General features: G+C 44.9%; 1 protein-coding gene across 2 annotated transcripts in view; it reads right to left on the bottom strand.

Annotated features, from left to right (window-relative positions):
* Nucleotides 1-16,833, bottom strand: part of PPIP5K1 (diphosphoinositol pentakisphosphate kinase 1) — a 48,082-nt gene extending 31,249 nt beyond the window's left edge. Inside the window, exons 1-24 of one of the 2 annotated variants that reach the window (XM_069484059.1) lie at nucleotides 16,811-16,833; nucleotides 11,863-11,940; nucleotides 11,412-11,586; nucleotides 10,749-10,944; nucleotides 10,286-10,376; nucleotides 9,979-10,064; nucleotides 9,490-9,644; nucleotides 9,250-9,351; nucleotides 8,622-8,783; nucleotides 8,392-8,513; nucleotides 7,640-7,741; nucleotides 6,930-7,016; nucleotides 6,735-6,810; nucleotides 6,484-6,593; nucleotides 6,315-6,397; nucleotides 5,959-6,090; nucleotides 5,664-5,785; nucleotides 5,191-5,373; nucleotides 2,504-2,645; nucleotides 2,096-2,319; nucleotides 1,642-1,769; nucleotides 1,313-1,427; nucleotides 1,037-1,144; nucleotides 5-121 (exon numbers count right to left, since the gene is read on the bottom strand). In XM_069484059.1, the coding sequence (XP_069340160.1) occupies nucleotides 5-121; nucleotides 1,037-1,144; nucleotides 1,313-1,427; nucleotides 1,642-1,769; nucleotides 2,096-2,319; nucleotides 2,504-2,645; nucleotides 5,191-5,373; nucleotides 5,664-5,785; nucleotides 5,959-6,090; nucleotides 6,315-6,397; nucleotides 6,484-6,593; nucleotides 6,735-6,810; nucleotides 6,930-7,016; nucleotides 7,640-7,741; nucleotides 8,392-8,513; nucleotides 8,622-8,783; nucleotides 9,250-9,351; nucleotides 9,490-9,644; nucleotides 9,979-10,064; nucleotides 10,286-10,376; nucleotides 10,749-10,944; nucleotides 11,412-11,558 (2,790 nt within the window). In that variant the 5' untranslated portion in view covers nucleotides 11,559-11,586; nucleotides 11,863-11,940; nucleotides 16,811-16,833. Of the gene's footprint in view, nucleotides 1-4; nucleotides 122-1,036; nucleotides 1,145-1,312; nucleotides 1,428-1,641; nucleotides 1,770-2,095; nucleotides 2,320-2,503; nucleotides 2,646-5,190; nucleotides 5,374-5,663; nucleotides 5,786-5,958; nucleotides 6,091-6,314; nucleotides 6,398-6,483; nucleotides 6,594-6,734; nucleotides 6,811-6,929; nucleotides 7,017-7,639; nucleotides 7,742-8,391; nucleotides 8,514-8,621; nucleotides 8,796-9,249; nucleotides 9,352-9,489; nucleotides 9,645-9,978; nucleotides 10,065-10,285; nucleotides 10,377-10,748; nucleotides 10,945-11,411; nucleotides 11,587-11,862; nucleotides 11,941-16,810 lie in introns of those variants that run through there. The other variant, XM_069484067.1, reaches the window with a different exon arrangement.
* Nucleotides 16,834-19,486: the final 2,653 nt, after the last annotated feature.

Genomic DNA, 19,486 nt, shown 5'->3' with positions numbered 1-19,486 from the left:
CCACCTCAGAAGAGGCTGGACGGAATCCACAGCCAGCTGGGGCACTGCCTTCCTCCTCGACACCTTTCACTCCAGGGCTGAAGTGTAGCTCCACGTGGAACCGTTCCTCTGATAAGGGATCCTATGGGGCATCACCACATGAAAGAGCAGGTGGGAGAAGCTGGATATTGTGGTGGAAGACCAGGCAGGGGTAGTAGACAGAAACTCAAAAGGATACATCCTCCCAAGGATTCAGTGTCCTGCCCCTCTCTGGGGCTGATCTCTTATAGCTTCCCTTTAACTGTAATCTGTCACAGGATCCTCATTCCCTCACCTCCGCCATTTGTGAAGTCACTCCACATGACTTTCAAACTTCCCGTTCTACAACCCTTCCCACCTATCTCCCACAATTCAGCTTGGCTATGGTGCACATGGCAGCACATTTAAAGATATCTTTGTGGACCCATAGGTAGAAGGTACATGTATAACCATGTTTTTGGGAAAAAAGGCTCATAACATTATCCCAAATCCCATATCCTCCCTAATGCCAGAGCTGTGTTCTAGGTCATTTCTCTGGCTCAACACCAGCTTAGAACATATTTTCTCTTCCAGTAGGAACCTCTCGGATGCCCTGTGTCATGCTATGCCTAGGTGCCACACTTAGTTGGATTCTCCAGATTCTAAGGATAGAACTTTTTTTTTTTCCCTGAGACAGGGTCTTACTCCGTTGCCTGGGCTAGAACGCAGTGGTGTCATCACAGCTCACTGCAACCTCAGGCTCCTGGGTTCAAGCGATCCTCCTGCCTCAGCCTCCCCAGTAGCTGGGACTATAGGTGCACACCACCATGCCTGGCTAATTTTTCTGTTTTTAGTAGAGACAGTGTCTTGCTTTTGCTCAAGCTGATCTTGAACTCCTGGCTTCAAGCAATCCTTCTGCCTGGGCCTCCCAAAGTGCAAGGATTACAGGTGTGAGCCACCATGCCTGGCCAGAACTTTTTTTTTAAATGAAGGTAGAATGAAGAGGCTGTTTTCTCATCCTACCCTGTTAGCTCCTCACCTGTGTGTTGTCCTCATAAAGCATTATGACAATCTGGGTCATGTAGTTGAGCTCTGAGATGGCACTAAGATAAGCCAAAGCTCGCTGCCATTGTGCATCCTGGGTTTCCTACCAAACATAAAAAGAGATAAGCCAATGTCCAATGATGACGGGGTCAGGGAATGGGCAGGGAGCCAAGGAAAATAGAGAAAGCTGGCAGTAAAAAAGCAGCATGAGAAGGAGAGTAAAAGAACACTGGGGAAAGAGGTCCACGAGCTAAGGAAGAAAAATCCTTACATCAAGAAGTCCCCCATAACGGAAGACACTGAGTAGGGAGTGGACATGGCTCTCACTGGTGAAATAGAGACGTGTTCGAACGTGGCGGCCTGGGGAGAGCACTCCTCGGGAGTACCTAAGATAATAGCTGACTCACTCACGCAGTCAGAGATAATCCTCTTCCCACCCTTCCACAAACTCCCTCCTCCCACCTCAGACTTCTCCTCTCCTTTCCCTTCCAGCATCCCACCTACACTTCATCCCCCGCCAAGCTACCCCAATCTTGATTCCCCCAGGGCTCCCTGACATGCCCCTCCCTCCATCCAACACCCCTCCCAGCCCTCCCTCACAGGGGATGCAGCTTGTTGACGGACTCATCCTCGTGGGTTCTCTGTAGGTCAAGTAGTATCTTCCGCAACAGTGGAAGACAGAAGCCCACAGCAATTTCCAGTTTCTCTTCCCGACTGATCCCGTACTCCTAGGAGCCATAGGCCAGGAATAAGGACCTCAATCGATCTTGTTTTCCTCACACCTCATACTCCCAGGCCCAAGATCATGCTTATCTTCTCCTCAGGTCTAGGTCTTCTTTCAAATCCACTATATTCCCCCTCCTCCAGGTGTTTCCTGAATTAGCTTCCTGTCCTTACCCAGAGCCAGAGTGGACCCTGAGAATTATAGCAACTCAACTAATTCCTTCTCTAAGTTTCCTTCTCCAGGTTGCCAAATCACCCTCCTCTCCACCCTTTTTCTCCTTCCTTCCCCAAGACCCTTACCCCCAGGGTAGATCCCTTATACAAGACACACCTGGGGAATGACCACATCAGCCAACGCCTTAGAGAGATGTAGCAACTCTGCTGTGCCTTGAAGTCCCAGACTTCCATTGTGCTGCACATCATACTTGACACAGTCATAGATGTCAGGGATCTTACTGATATCATAGCGTCCACTCTTCTGTCGAAAGTCACGCTCCAGCTTGCTCCAACGCTGTAGCATTAGCTCTAGTGTCTCACTGTGATAGAGCTGCAGGTCTAGAAGGAAAGTGGCAGTCAGAGCCAAAAATTTTGCCTCCAACAAAAGACCCTGACAACTCTTAAGTAGAACCAGGGGGATGAGGATGCCTTGTCTCCGAGATTTAGGAGAGGACACAGGAGTGCCTGAGAAAGCCATCCATATCTGAGACCTTGAAGGGAAGATAGCAGTATTCATACCCACCTACAGACTTGGGGTCCTGCATCCGCTCTTGGATCTGATGGGTGAGGTTTTCAATCAGGGCAAATACCTGATCACAGACCTTCACAGGATTCTGGATGATAGTCATGGAGTTGAGCAGGGAAGTACTTCTAGTGGGAGCCAGCTATGGGGAATAGAGAAAAGAAAAGCAAGATCAGCTCAGTGCCAATTACCCCTATTCCTGTGAGCTTATTTGTAAGAGCCTGTCTGCAATACAGACCTGTACACTGGCTCACTCCAATGGGCATTCTGAGACTACTGGGCATACTAGCTGTTCTAGGCCCTTCAGATAAGGAGACTGCTTTAGCACATAGTCAACTAAAAGGAGTTGATCTTAAATCCAGAGAAAATAGGGGGCCTTGGGAGCCCTAAAATACACATGGAAAATGCTGGAAAATAAAGATTAAAGCAAAATCCCTCAAAATCTTCACAGAATGTTTTCATGAGTAGATATCAGAGAAAACACTATTTTGTTCCTCTAAACCAGGGGTCCCCAACCTATGGTGAGTTATATAATTATTTCATTATATATTACAATGTAATAATAATAGAAATAGGCCGGGTGCGGTGGCTCACGCCTATAATCCTAGCACTCTGGGAGGCTGAGGCAGGAAGATCGCTCGAGATCAGGAGTTCGAGACCAGCCTGAGCAAGAGCGAGACCCCATCTCTACTAAAAATAGAAAGAAATGATCTGGACAGCTAAAAATATATAAAGAAAAAAATTAGCCAGGCATTGTGGTGCATGCCTGTAGTCCCAGCTACTCGGGAGGCTGAGGCAGGAGGATCGCTTAAGCCCAGGAGTTTGAGGTTGCTGTGTGCTAGGCTGACGTCAGGGCACTCCAGCCCGGGCAACAGAGTGAGACTCTGTCTCAAAAAAAAAATAATAATAACAATAATAATAGAAATAAAGTGCACAATAAATAATGCACTTGAATCATCCTGAAACCATTCCCACCCTCCCCAGTCCATGGAAAAACTGTCTTCCATGAAAACGGTCCCTGGTGCCAAAAAGATTGGGGACCGCTGCAAGATGCTGTCCTGAACCTAAAGTAGAAGTGCTGCCTCAGAACTGGTTTCCAACTCAAGCTTTTAGGACAGTCACAGTCAATGAGGAATGGAGAGGAAGAAAAAAATTTACGGGTGAAATGCACTATTCTACTTAGGTCCTCACAAGTTCCATTCTTGCTAGCAAAAGGTGGTAAGTGAGAAAGCGAAAATTGCCTTAGCTTTTTAGGATTTCAGAGTGAACAATGAATTGGAAAATAAGGGAGCAAGGTCCTGACCCTTGTCAAGCCCTGCTCAGAGGAGAACACAGAAAATGCTATGCGCTCATAGCAATGTGCTCAACTACTTAGCTCATTTAAGAACCTATCAGAAATGGTTACACAACAATGTAAATGTACTTAATGCTGCTGAACTGTATACTTACAAATGATTAAAGTGGTATCACAATTATAAAAAATAAGTAATTTTTTTTAAAGAAACTATCAGAAATGAGGAGTGGGAAGTGTGGAAAACCATTGCCTGGTCACTCGTGGCCTGGATACACTGGAAAAGAATGACCATATTGGGTAATGGCATCTACTGTGGTGACTACTGTGAGGCGATGTAACAGCCTTGGTTCTGGAGTTAGACTCCTTGCGTTTAGACTAGCTGGGTGACCTTGGAAAGGTCACTTAAATTCTTCTGAGCCTAGATTTTCTCATCTGTAAAATGGGAGGAAAGTCCTTGTGGTCCACAGTCCTTGTGGTGGATTAAAGATGGTCATTAATTCTTTGTCTCACTCTCCTTCCCTTGAACCTGGGCTGGTCTTATGACTGCTTAACTAACAAAAAATAAAATTATGTTGTGCTAATAATTCCAGGCCTATGCATTAAGAAAGCCTGGAAGTTCTTGCTTTTGGGGAGCCTTAAGCTACCATTTATTAATATCAAGTCCAGCTATCATACTAGAGAAACCACATGAAGAAAACATGTGGAGAAGAGAGGCTCTGACGTTACAGGGAGACAATGAGGGGGTGAGAGCCAGCCATCCCGGAATCCCAGTTGAACTTCCAGTTGGTTCCAGCTCCAGTCAACATCTGACTGCAATTTTGGGAGAGACCCCAAGCAAGATCAGTTGAGCCCAGAACTGTGAGAGATAAATGGTTGTCATTTTAAGTTACTAAATTTTGGGGTAGTTTTTTTATACAGCAATAGATAACAGAAACATTCTTTTATTCAAAAATTCTTGGGATCAGCTGCATTTTGGAATTGAGAATTTTTTGGACTTTAGAAGTTAATACAGTGCATATGCCATATGTTATCTAATACCTCCAGCAGGGCCAAGGGTGTTACCAAACACATTAATATTTTTGCCACCAAATGCATGACTATTTACACTAAGTGGGATAAATAAGGATTATAAGTAGCTTATGACAGTTCATGTCAAGTTTGGCTGTCAAGTGAGTCTTGATACCAAACTTACAAAAATCTTCTTAATTTTGGAAATTGTGAATATGAAATTGTGAACCTATACTTATTCAAAGGGTGGCTGTAAGTATTGTGTAAAACAACTAAAACAGTGCTTGGCAAGTAGTAAATACTATTATTAGTGATTATTATTATTTAGAATTCTAGGAATTTGGGATCCAGGGTATTTGGGGCACAGAGATAGAGACAGCCTGACCTGATCATAGTCTTCAGGGCCAAAGGGTGCATCCTGCTGCAAAATATGGTGCAGCCGAGCCTTCACCCGGTGCTGGCAACTGCTCAAAGAATCACCATCGCTGTCCAGGAGCCCATTCATGTTGGCACTCTTCACCATTTGTACCAAAATGGGTGTCAGCTCCCCTTCTAGAGCCAGAAGGCCCTGGACGGGAAGCACAAGGTTGATTAGTTTCCCTTCCAGACCAGTCCCCCTAGGCCTAGAGGGTCCCAGAGATCCAATGCGAGCTGGCTTAAAGAGCTGAGGTTGAGGTCAAGGGGCCATCTCCTACTAATTATTCTCAGCTCATTCTCAGTAGTACAGAATGGGGTCAGAAACATGTAGAAACTTCTCTGAGTTGGCATATGAACACCCCAAAATTTCCCAAGTCATTCTCCAAATTCTGCTTCTTTACCTAATGGAAGCTGGGGCTGTGGAAGAACTATAGGACGCACCTTGGCAAAGGCGGCAGCAGTCATCTGGACACGGCCCTCGTCAGAGGCATAGATCTTGAGATCATGGCGGAAAGTGCTATGGAGACGAAGCAGTCCACAACCAGGGAAGCCAGCATAGTCACCTGGGGGCAAAGGGGGGGAACCAGGAATGGACTGCTATAAATACTCATGTGTAAGAAAAAATATTCATTTCCCCTCTAACGTCCCCATTGCCTCTGTCCCCTCATTTCCCCCAACTTATTCTCTAATCATTTTATCCCAGCTCTGCAAGGAATTTACCCCTGAAAACACTCACCCTGTCCTCCAGGGTACATGCAGCGAAAAGCTCGCCCCAGCTCCTCAGCCTGAACACGGCCGGCAGGAGTCAGTTCTCCACCCCACTTCAGTACCAGCAATAAGGACGGGGCCAGGGCCCCGCCCTGTGGATCTGTGGGAATAAGAGGCAGTGAATAGGTCTAGATCTACATCTAAATGTAGGTCTTCTGGGAAGACCAGAAAGGTAATTTGGGGTAGAGGCCATCTATAGGCTCAAGAATAAGAGATCTGGTGGGGCAGAAACAGTGGACAAAAAAGAAAGAAAAGAAAAGAACAGAACAGAACAGAACAGAACAAGAGATCTGAGTAGTAATGGGAAGGGGGATTATAGCTTACCTTGCCCCCCATTAGAAGCTTTTACTCCATGAGGGTAGTAAGTCAATTGCACCTTCCGGTTGATACCTGAGAAGTGACCATACCTGTAGGACAAAGTCACAGTTTACTTTCTGTCCCAGCGCCCCAATTCTCACTGTTACTGGCTCCCTTTTGTTATTCCATTTCTCACATCTCCAACACAGACTTCAGCTGCTCTAGTTTCCCAGTCTTCTCCTCGATCTCACCACCTGGTTCCTTCTCCACTTCAGCCAGCAACAGCCTTGTGATGTCCAGCACCTCCTAGAAGAAATAATAGGGTATCCATGCAGGAGGGCAAGGCCCAGCCAGTTACCTTTTCATCCTAGTCTCCCATCAAGACCAATCCCATACCCTCTTTCTTTCTCATAGCATTGCTCCTCCTGGCCAGATTCACTACCTTACCTGGAGCTGCTCAGGTCGCTTGAGTTTTAATTTCCCTGTCTTGTAGCCACCATGTTTTTCAAATAGAGTAAAAAACCTGAAGAAGTAAGTAGAATCTTCAGTGTAGGGTGAGACAGTCAAAGCCTCTGGGTGCTGCCCCCAGACTCAATCTCTCTCACAAAAACCAACTTGTCTAAATTAGGTCACTCTTCCTACCTTGGGTGTGTCACCTCCATTTTCATCTTCTGCTTAGGAGTACGATCCCCATGACGGATAATTGCAATGACACAACGAAGTTCCATCCTAAGATTAGAAATGTTATCAGAGCCTCTCTCCCCAATCCCCACCCCCATCCCAACTCTCATCATCACATCCTACTTGACATGTTCAAGAACAGCAGAGAAGGGATCTGAGACTAGGAACCTTGGTAGAGTTAAGGAGACTGCCTAGAAGAAGCCCAGGCTCCACCTGTCAGATTGTGCAGAGCCAAAAAGTAACTACCGGTCTTAAGGAATCCCATGGGTCTTAATGAAGTTCTTCCAGATTTTTTTTTTTTTTTTTTTTGTTTTTGTTTTTGTGAGACAGAGTCTCACTTTGTTGCCCAGGCTAGAGTGAGTGCCATGGCATCAGCCTAGATCACAGCAACCTCAAACTCCTGGGCTCAAGTGATCCTACTGCCTCAGCCTCCTGAGTAGCTGGGACTACAGGCACGTGCCACCATGCCCGGCTAATTTTTTCTATATATATATTTTAGTTGTCCATATAATTTCTTTCTATTTTTAGTAGAGGTAGGGTCTCGCTCTTGCTCAGGCTGGTCTCGAACTCCTGACCTTGAGTGATCCACCCGCCTCGGCCTCCCAGAGTGCTAGGATTACAGGCGTGAGCCACCGCGCCCGGCCTCTTCCAGATTTTTTTATTTTGCTTACATAGTGCCAGATGTGGTCGGGACAATGGGAATGTCCTCAGCCTCCGTGGGGATGGACCATGGGATCTGGAACTGTGGGGCAAGCTCCCGCATTATGGTGTTACTAGAAGGAGATACATGAAGAAGCTGTGTGAAAATGAATAAACCAGAACTACACATATAAATGAAGCTCACAAAAACAAGCTGCAGATGAATATATTAATAAAAAGTCTAAAACATACAAACAAATACCCCCATACATGTAGTAAAAATATAAATAAATGCATGGGAATGACAAACATCAAATTACAGATTGTAGTTCCGGGGGCTAGGGGGTGAGGAAAGGCTGTAACCAGGGAGGAATATATGGGGGATTCAACTATATTCTCAATATTTTGTTTCTCAAGCTAGGTGGTGAATACATGGATGCTCACCATAGTCATCATGCCTTTTATTTTTGAATGGTTTAAACATTACACAATGAATTTTTTAAAAAGTCAAGTTGTGGAATAGTATTACACTATGGTCACATTTAGTAAGATAAATATAGTCTGTTTGAATATGGCAGAAAAGACAAATTGTTAAGTCTAAAACTGTCAACGGTAATTATCTCTGAGGAGCGAAATGTTGGGAAGGCAAGGGGGCTGAGAAGCTCTTTTTCTTTTTTTCTTTTTCAATTTTAAATAATTTTTACAATATTTAGAATAAAGTAAAAGCTTCCTAACACTATTCTCTAAGCCCATTCTCCCCAGCACAGACTACTATGTCTCTTACCCCAGAATCTTGGCACAGTCATCATAGTATTTCATGGAGTTCTTGACAAAACTGAAGCCATTGACATCACACACAAAGGAGTGACCATTGGCACGAAGAAGGTCAAATCCACAAACTGTTTGCTGCAGGGGAAAGAGGAAAAATGAGAACAAGACAGCCACTCTCTCTTCCTAGACCCTTGCTCTTGTCTCTCTCCTTCATTCCACAGCCCTCCCCAGGCCTTCCTCTACCTTAAAAGCTACGCAGACTTTCCTGGCCACCAGCTTCTCCATGGCAGTCAGCATGACTGGATAGCGAATCTCTTTCCCCTCACTGTCTCGTTCGACCTTCCCATCCAAAGCTGGAGATTTTCTAGCTTCAGCATGGGCATAATCTGGCCCCACTGTATACACCTGCAGGTACATAGCATCACTGAGTATGCCCACAGCTCACCCTGTATATGAGAAGACAATATGAGCACTAGGTCTGTGGACTAGTTTCAGGGTAAAACAACAACAAAAACAAAACAAAATAAATAAACACTGAGTATTAAGAAAAAGGAGACTGACATTTTTCTTACTAAGCTCTACTGAAGTATCATCATGAAGTTTTCTCCTTAGGACTCTAGTACTGTTATCTAGTCCTTGTTAAAAAGTAATTTACCAACATTGTGCCATTTTCTGTCACCCTTGCCCTTGCTCTGATAGTGAAAATGTGAATGTCTACATCCTCCAATCATTATCTTCTCCTGAATATGAAAGCCAATTACATTCACATGTTATTTTCTAGGACCCCCTGCAAACACTTCTACCTGGTTCCCAAGCACCCCATCCCCACACAGACATTTGTAACCTCTTAAATCCCTGTATCCACCATAACCTTGACATCTGTGCCATCCGTTGGCATAAACTCCTCATAGATGTATGACCCTGTCTTTCGGACGCTGCTCTCGGGAGAGTAAACGCTGCTTCGGCTGCCAATCTTCAGGAGAAAAAGGAAGAAAAAAAATGTTGCCTCAACTATCTATGCTGTCCCCAAATTCTCTAATATCCTTCCCCACAATCTTATCCTTGTCATTCTACCTCTCTGACTCCCCAGGTGCTCAAATGTCTCCCCCACCTTACGGAAAAGGCGCTGGCTTCCTCCTCCAGCTGAGCTGGGGTAGTAGATGTAAACATTGTGGTCCTCTGCACTCACTGGCTTCTCCACAAAGGGCTTGGGAAAGACAGCTCCATTGACCTCTACCTGGTCTTCACCTTCTATCAGATTGCACTCTGCAAGGTGGATGGGCGGTCATTCCTAGGCCTAAGATTGTAGAATACTTCCAACTCCCATTTCCCTAGGTTTTAATCTCCATAACCCTCAAATTTTTGACTATATTTTAGTAATAAATATGGTAATATCTACATATGGTATATAGATAGGTAATATCTATATAACAGGTCCAAGCTCTGTCCAAAGACCCATCATAACTCCAACTTTACCCATAATCCAATAACCAAAGCCCCACATACACAGGTGGTATATAGGAGACATCTAGAGGATAGAGAACTAAGCTAAGTCATAGAAATCAAGGAAGGGCAGGACTGGACAAGGCCAGGTACTCACCCTCAGGCCGGGCAGGGTCACGATTGAGCACAGCATACCGAGGCAGATCAATACCCTCCTCCTGCAGGATCCGGTACACCTCCCTCCTGTCACCCCCAAATAAATTAGCTGGGAAAGGTAGGGGGAGGGTGACTAAGGGGAGAGGCTGGGGATTTCATTTGCACCGGGATTAAAAGACACCAGGGCACAGAACTCATAAGGTATGGTACAAAAATCAGGCATGTTTGACTCTGCCCCTCCCAGAGAGGGTTCCCTAAACGGCATGATCTCAAGGCCATCCATCCCCCTGGACAACAGAAAACTATACCTATCTTGGATGTAATACTGCATGGCCAGATCATTGATAAGAAAGGGGTTTCGAAGCTTGGAGTAAGCAACAGCTTTGTCCAGAGGAAAGCCTGGGATGGAGAAAGGACACAGAGAGACCACAAAGAGAGTGAAAGAGACAGAGTGAGAAAACAATAGAGAGATAGAGAGACATATTAAAGCTATTAGCTGCCACTGAACTCCTCTGCCCATCTGACCCATAACCTATCCTCCTGTGCAGCTTCCCAAGTCTAGGATATTCATCAGGAAAAAGTTAAAAAGAAATTATTTTTAGGGTTCTTCCCTCCAAGATGCAGGGAAAGCAAACCCCATTTGTACTGTTCTCCAGTATGTCAGGACGAGCTGATGGCCTCTTTACTAAGGAAATAACACAGTAAGGACTTCATTTCCCAATCCAGCATTCCCACCACCATTCCTTCCCATTTTCCTTCCCAGACCCCAACCTTTGGAATGGAAAGAGATGAGGCAGTGGCAAGATGGCCAGTTTTCCACAGGTTCATTAAGGATCACATCTTCTCCCAGGATGATAACAGTCAGGTAATCAAATCTGCAGAGTCTCTCTAGAATTTGGGTCATCGGCTTGGACTTGGATTTCTTGGTCATGGCACAGATGCCAACAATGATCTGAGGTTCAGGAGGCTACAGAGAGGAAGAGCAATCAGAAACTCAGCAACTTCCCACCTATATCAGCCCATCAGGGAACACTGTCTTATCTCCTCAGGGCACAGAGTTTAGAGTTTCTTGCCAGGACTTTGGACCTATGAGGTAAAGGGTGCCTCCTAACTTCAGTCTAGGGTGAGGCACATCTAAGGGATTTCTACTCTCTATAGAATAGGAGTCTTTCTACAGTAGGAAATGTGTGCTCAAGGAGAAGAGCCAGAGAACCAATAACCATGAGACAACAGGAGGAGGGCGTAAGGTTAGGGATCTCAAAGACAGGCAATCTAACCAATTTCCCTGCCCCTCCCCCAAACCAGGATAAGGCCTGTTTATGACAGGGAGTCTACGCATTTGGAGAGAACAGAGAGATGTCTCCAGTCAGTGGAATCTCAACTCTCTATGACAGGGGCCCCAATATCAAGTCACATCATTTTCCCAAGTCTTACCATTTCATCCTCCTCGTCCTCAAGGAGCTCGCTGTCACTTTCCTCTGTCCTCATGCCTATTCCACGGGTGCCCAGCCCCTCATCTCCAGCTCCAAGGAAGAAGTGGGCCGTGGCACTCTCGCCCTCACTGGCCATCAATGACCACATCCCCGCCGGAGAACCCACTCATCCCGCTCTGCAAAGGGGGGTACCCCATCAGCTCAGAATCCAAGCCCCCTGGCAGTGGGTGGGGATGGGGGATAGGAATTAAAAAATAAAAGGGAACTATAAAGGTACCAGAGGAAACAGGAAACAAAGCTATGGGAAGAAGGATTAACAAGAAAGGAGGCATATGGGCTATGACTAGAAATGACTGAAAAGCCATAAAAGAAAAGCAAGGTCTGCCTTTTCCTTCCTGCCCATGCCACCCCAACCAAGAAATTGGTAAGAGAATCAGGAAATTAACCCTTACAGTGCTGGCATGTCCCTGATTCTGCCAGCAGGAAACGTTAACTCCAAGCAGTTACTCAAGGAAGGCTCCTGTTGATTCCTACCAGAAAAGAAGGTTAGAGTAACATTTCAAACTTTAGATTCATTCCACGATGTTCCTACCCTTTCACAACCTCCCCACAGTAGTGTTGAACTCGGAATTTAATTCAAGAGCAGAGGAATGAGAGAGCTCAGCTGCCTTTGCCCTTAAACCCAATCTTCATTCCTACTAAGGATTAACCCAAAAAATATTTATTGAGGGGACCTTATATTCCAAGCATTATATCAGAACATTAAATCCCCCAATCCCATGCTCCCTTTCTCTCCTTCATCTACCCTACCTTAAAAAACAGGTGCCAAAATCCAGCAAATCTGTTCAGGGAAAGAGGTCTAGTGCTTGTGGGAGGTTGAGGATACAGGCATCTATACAATAGTCTCCAACTCATTCTTAAACTGAAATCTCAATGTTCCCTCTCCTGTAGTACAGTGCTGGTCTAAGCCGAGGTCCCTCACACCAGGAGCCACAGCAAAAACAATTCCTGCCTAGGCCAGGCGTGGTGGCTCATGCCTGTAATTCTAGCACTCTGGGAGACCCAGGTGGTAGGATCACTTGAGGTCAGGAGTTCAAAACCAGTTTGAGCAAGAGTGAGACTCCATCTCTACTAAAAATAGAAAATAAAAATACATATGTAAGAAAAGAAAAATCCTGCCTAAAACCATATCAGTAAGAATATATTAAGACTTAAGTCAGAACTTAGCAGTTCCACTTGCACATACATACAACTAGAGTAGTTAGTTCTCAACCAGTTGTGATTTTGCTGCACAGGGGACATCTGACAGGAGACATTTTTGGTTGTCATAACTGGAAAGATTCTATTGGTGTCTAGTGAGTAGAGGCCAGGGATGCTGCTAAACATTCTAAAATGGAAAGGATATCCCTCTACAACAAAAGAATTATCTACCCCAAAATGTCAGTAGTGCTGAGGTGGAAAAACCCTGCTGTAGAGAAACTCTTCTACATAAGAAGACTTGTGGCCGGGCGTGGTGGCTCACGCCTGTAATCCTAGCACTCTGGGAAGCCGAGGTGGGCAGATCGTTTGAGCTCAGGAGTTTGAGACCAGCCTGAGCAAGAGCGAGACCCCATCTCTACTAAAAATAGAAAGAAATTATATGGACAGCTAAAAATATATATACAAAAAATTAGCCGGGCATGGTGGTGCATGCCTGTAGTCCCAGCTACTCGGGAGGCTGAGACAGGAGGATCGCTCGAGCTCAGGAGTTTGAGGTTGCTGTGAGCTAGGCTGATGCCACGGCACTCACTCTAGCCTGGGCAACAGAGTGAGACTCTGTCTCAAAAAAAAAAAAAAAAAAAAAAGAAGACTTGTATAAGGAAGTTCTTAACTTTTTTAATCTCACTGTTGGTAACAAGAAAACTGAAAACAACTCAGGTGTCACAAGTAGAAGAATGGATAAATACAGTGTGGTATACTGTATTCACCATCAATTTGGTACTAATTGATCAACACTTATGTGCACATATGGAAGTAACATTCATTGGGGATCAGGCAGGTGGTGGGGGGAAGAGAAGATGAGTAAATTCACACCTAATGGGAGGCGCATGCTTGTAGTCGACGTGAGTGGTGCAAATGCAATAGATGTAACCCAAACGTTTGTACCCCCATAAAAATTTTGTAATAAAAAAATTAAAAAATAAAAAATAAATTAAAAAATACAGTGTGATATATAGAAACAATAGACTAATAGCAACTGAAAGAATGAATCAAAGCTATAGGTAACAAATCAACAGTTTCCAAATGCAAACTGCAGAAATATACATGCAGTACAATTCCATTTGTACAAATTTTAAAAAATCACATATTGTTTATGACTGCATATATAATTAGCAGAACTATAAAAACATGGACTGGAAAGAAAGACATCAAATTCATCAGAATGGTCACCTTTGAGGAGAAAGGAGAATGAAACTGAGGATTCAAATGGTACTTTACAACCTTATCTATAACGTTTATTTCAATTTTAAAAAATATCTGAAGCAAATACATAAAAGGTTAACATTTGTTGATAGTGAATCATAAGGATACTAGTACCTGTTATTATCTTCCAAAAATAAAATTGACTCACATATCAGCAATTTTCCATGGTCTACAAAAGTTGTCCCAAACACTGACTGATGACTCTATTAAAAGTCACAAACTTAAGTAAGTGAATTAATTTAGTCTTAAAGACTTTTTAAATAGTCTTCAATAATTACTTTCTCTACTTTTATTTTATTTTTTTTAGAGACAGGGTCTCACTCTGTTGCCAGGCTGGAATGCAGTGGCATGATCATAGCTCACTGAAGCCTCGAACTCCTGGCTCAGCCTCCTGAGTAGCTAGGACTATGGCTGCATACCACCACAGCTGGCTACTTTAAAAAATGTTTTTGGGCCGGGCACAGTGGCTCATGCCTGTAATCCTAGCACTCTGGGAGGCCAAGGCAGAGGATTGCTCGAGGTCAGGAGGTCGAGACCAGCCTGAGCAAGAGCCAGACCCCGTCTCTACTAAAAAATAGAAAGAAATTATCTGGACAACTAAAAATATATAGAAAAAATTAGCCAGGCATGGTAGCGCATGCCTGTAGCCCCAGCGACTTGCAGGCTGAGGCAGAAGGATGGCTTGAGCCCAGGAGTTTGAGGTTGGTGTGAGCTAGGCTGACACCATGGCACTCTAGCCTGGGCAAAAGAGCAAGACTCTGTCTCCAAAAAAAATAAATAAAATAAAAAATGTTTTTGTAGGGGCGCCACCACCACTGCTGCGGCCGCCGCCCCTGGCCCCATGCACTCCCCAGGGGGGAAAAAAAAATGTTTTTGTAAAGACAGGGTCTCACTATGTTGCCCAGGTGGTCTCAAACTCCTGGACTCAAATAATCTTCCTCCCTTGGGTTCCTAAAATGTTGGGATTACAGGTGTGAGTCACTGCTCCGGGCTTCTATTTTTATTTTAAATTCTTCCATTACAACTGGTGTTTGCAGCTTTGATTAGAAAGTTATAGCTGATCTTTATATAGACCTTGACCTTTTCAGCCTTCATCATCTGCTGTTTCTATTGTTCAAACACCACAGGGGGCACAACAGTCTCCTTAGACTTAACATTTCCAGTTGTGCACTGCAGGTCTCATACATACACTCTCCCTCCTGACTAATAGGCTATTTCTTTGAATTCCTTTTCAGTGACCTGACCCAATTTCCATGACTTATGGTATTCCCAAGGTCCCTGTATAGTTTAAGCAATTAGAATTTTGTTATACTCTTTTTTTTTTTTTTGAGGCAGCTTCACTCTGTTGCCCAGGCTAGAGTGCCGTGGTGTCAGCCTAGCTCACAGCAACCTCAAACTCCTGGGCTCAAGCAATCCTCCTGCCTCAGCCTCTCGAGTAGCTGGGACTATAGGCATGTGCCACCATGCCCGGCTAATTTTTTTCTCTATATATTTTTAGTTATCCAGATAATTTCTTTGTATTTTTAGTAAAGACGGGGTCTCGCTCTTGCTCAGGCTGGTCTCCAACTCCTGAGCTCAAACAATCCGTCCGCCTCGGCCTCCCAGAGTGCTAGCATTATAGGCGTGAGCCACCGCGCCCGGCCTACGCTCCATCCATTCTCTGAAGCAGGGACTTTCTCTCATCTAAGATTCCTAACCCTTTGCCCTTGCTTCTACTAAGTCCTCCCTGGTTTTCTACTGAATGTACAGTCATATTCTTGAAATTCTATTACAACTCTGTAATGGGGGATGGTAAGTAACAGAATGGGGAAGAAGAGTCTGTTTACAAATACAGAACTGAAAAGAGATGAAAGGTCCAAATTCATAGTTAACAAAGCAAAAATAGAAGCCTGACAGAAATAGCTGTGAAATAAGCCAGGATTTATTTAGATGTACTTCTGGGATAAGCTAGGATTTAATGTGGTGTTCTCACAGCCACTTCCTTGTTTTCTATGCTCTTCTCCCCTTTCCCCTCTCCCCTCTCTCAAACTTTGTTGTGAAAGAAAAGAAAATTTCAGACTCTACACTGGGCTAAAGGGCAGTCTCACTTTGATGTGAATCAATATGAAAGGAAGGAAGGAGATATTAAGTAACGTAAGGAGCGAAGGACAAGTGGACTATGTTAAATCAGATCTGCAGAAGAGGCAGAAGGGAAGGGTAAACTGTGTAACTTCTTTACCCCTTAGAATTTAAAACTGCTGGCACAGTCATCTAATTTCCTAAATCACTATGCACTTGATGGTAGGCTCCATCAGTGGTGAAGGGGAAATATCAATACAAAGGCCAGGCAAGAACACATCCAACACAGAAAAACTTCTCAGGCCACCAGCAATACTTCCTTTCCACCTTCAACAGTGGGCCCCTATTTTGTGCCTTCCTTCTTAATGCAATTTCTAATCCTTCATACATATCTCTTATTCTGACACTGATCAACTGTACTCCTGCCATGTTCTCAGTATCAACTCACTTATTCTGCCTTCTTTCCCCAAATTGCTATAATCACTCCCCTAACCTCTCCCAACACTGACTGCTGCCCAGCCCCCCCCCATCACTGGTCAATTAATTCAATTAATCCAACTAATCCTCCTACTCACTGATTGCCCAGTATCAGTCCTTCAAACCCTCAGATGAGTCACCGCCCTTGTTAACTTTTCCCTCAGTCTCCTACAATGACTTAAAATGACTGCCCGTGATCCATTATTTCCTCACACCACCCCTCTCTCGAGATTCACCTTCTCTCCACAACAACCCACTCCTCAAGCTGACCGTCTCCCCTGTAGACGCCAGTCCCACCTCTCCTAGCGCAGATCTCCTCCACCCTGACCCTCTCCCCTGTTGATGTCACTCCCACACCTGCTCGCTCAGATACCCTCCACCCTGATCTTCTCCCCTGCAGACCCTCCAACCTCACGCAGGAACCCCTCTTCCTCACGCAGATCCTCGCACACCCATCTCTTCTCTCGCTGACCCCCTCTTCTGTCCTCGCGTCGCACAGCTCGGGATCACGAATACAGTCCTCCCAGCCCAACTCCACTAGCCTTTGCCCGCCCCCGCCTTCCCTGTCTCACTCTCCCTACGCCGACATAAGGCCTCTCCGCTGGGCCTCTTTCCGAAGCTGCCCCCATCCGGCACTAACCACAGCCCCCAGAACCGACGGAGCCCACTCGACCAAGCCCACCCCCTCCGATACCGCCCCCAGCCCCCAGCCACTCCCCCACCGCCCCCGGCCCTCACTCACCCGCCTCCCTCCGCTCGCGCAGCCGAACCTGCCGGCAGCGACACCTGACAGCGGCCCAATCAAAGCGCGACTTCTTTGCAGTGCCACCAATCAGCAGAGGGCGCGCACCAGCAACAGAGTCAGGCTGCGTTGGCCGGCGCTTCTGCGCGGAGGAGGGTGGCCCCTAGTGGCTATGGGGGGAATGCCACCTGATGCTCCCCTTCCTCCTGTTTCTTGCTGTGTCGCCACCGTCCAGATGTTTGGTCTAGACACGTTCCAGGGAGATGAATTGGGGGTTGAGGTGTGAGAGGCAGAGGGAGAGACAGAGTTTGTGCCATTGCACCTCCTTGAGGGCAAAACCAGGTCTTCTGTTTGTTTCAAAAGACAAAACAGGCTATGATATACGTAGAAAGCCAATAAAGGTAGGTTGAAAATGTTAACAGATGTAAAGAGGAGTGATACGGAGACTGAAGACAAAAACAGAGACAAAAAGAGAAGCAGATAAGAAAATTAACGGAAGGAACAGATTTTTCTCTACCCTCCAGGCTTGGAACCAGACAAAGCTGGGTTTGAATCCCGGTCTTACCTTTAATAGCTGTGCATCCTTGGGCAAGTCACTTAACTTCCCTGGGCCTCCATTTTTCTCATCTGTAAGAGTGGGATTAAAAACACGGCTCACGTCTGTAATCCTAGCACTCCGGAAAGCCGGGGTAGGAGGATCGCTTGAGGTCAGGAGTTGGAGACCAGCCTGAGCAAGAGTGAGACCCATCTCTACTGAAAATAGGAAAAAATTAGCCTGGCAACTAAAAATAGAAACAAACAAAAAAAATAGCTGGAGGCGGTAGCGAGCACCTGTAGTCCCAGCTACTCCTGAAGCTGAGGCAGGAGGATCACTTGAGCCCAGGAGTTTGAGGTTGCTGTGAGCTAGGCTGATGCCGCGGCACTCCAGCCTGTGCAACTGAGCAAGACTCCTTCTCAAAAAACAAAAACAAAAGCAAAAAACCTAATTTGTAGGTACTGATTATGTGAAAGCATTTTGTATATGTTTATATTGTTCTCAATATAATATTATCCTTGCGTCTTCACTTGGGTTTCCCTGGTCAAGACAGCTTCAAGTTCCCTGTTTCTTCTCTTCAACATTAGGTATCTTGGCACTTTTCCAGTCAGGCGCCTCACTGTACTGACTCCCAAGGTCTCCTGAATGGAGATTGAGATGATTCTAAGGACTGGTTCTAAGAGGAATAGATGCCTCCCTAGTTCATGCTCAGGCTCTTACCCCCTCAACCACTCCAACCCTTCAAACAAGTTATACAGAATCTTCCAGGTATTAAACTTCTCTTGCCATACCCCTGAAAATGTATGCTCTGTCCCTAGTCATCCATTGGAACAATCCAATTCAAGTCAATGAAATAATACATACAAATTTCCTTGTAATTGAAAATTGCTTTAAAAATATTATTGACAATTACATTAAATAAATTAAATACCATATATCGATTACTTTCCATATGCTGTAGGATAATTTTTTAAATGAGTATATATATTATGGACCTACCAGAGGCTCACAAGGAATAAGAAAAGTACACAAATACATATATTTTCTCAGTGGAGTTATTCAAATTTGGGCAGCTATTCTCTAAACAAGTAATTTTTCTCTCCTCTAGCTGTCTTATTTCTCCTTCTATAATTCTCTCTTCCCACCCCCTATTCTCCTCAATCTTTGTAACAGCCCTATCTGTCAATAACAACCTTATTGCTCTGGAAGATTATCTCCCTTCTTTATCTAAACATATATCATTCCAAGAAATTATATTTACCTACTCATAGCTACTCCTTACCCTAGGTGTAAAGAGCCCCCACAACACAGGTAACGTTTTCCATTTGTCCACACTACAACTGCATAACTCTATTCTCTGATAATTGCTGCCTTACCAGGAGAAGGAGTTAAGTGATGGACTCTAAAGACAGGCGGATGCTTCTAAGGATACTCACAAATGAGGAAGGTAGGAAAAAAAAACACAAAGGAGGCCTGAGGGGAATGGAGGGAATGAGAGTAGTATAGGGCAGGGTGGGGTCTCATTAGTGGGGCCAGAGTACAATGTGAAGGGAATTTCTCTTTCCCAAATACTCTCTCTTAAGATTCCTGAGTATCTTACTGTCTTGTAGGTGCATCAAGATAGTTGAGGGAAGGGACTAATGCCACCACACCTACTCCATCTTAATTGACTCTCCACACTGAAGCCTCACATCCCTATTTCAACTTCAGCATTCATTCTCCTTCCTGCCAGGACAAAAGTCAAGTCATACCTGGAACTGTGGGAAAAAAGTCCTCTCAAATCTGAATATGCACTTTATGA

Source organism: Eulemur rufifrons, chromosome 2, assembly GCF_041146395.1.
Source record: "Eulemur rufifrons isolate Redbay chromosome 2, OSU_ERuf_1, whole genome shotgun sequence".
Classification (NCBI taxonomy): Eukaryota; Metazoa; Chordata; class Mammalia; order Primates; family Lemuridae; genus Eulemur; species Eulemur rufifrons.
Note: the sequence above shows the minus strand (reverse complement) of the source record. Positions and strands in the feature narration are given on the sequence as shown.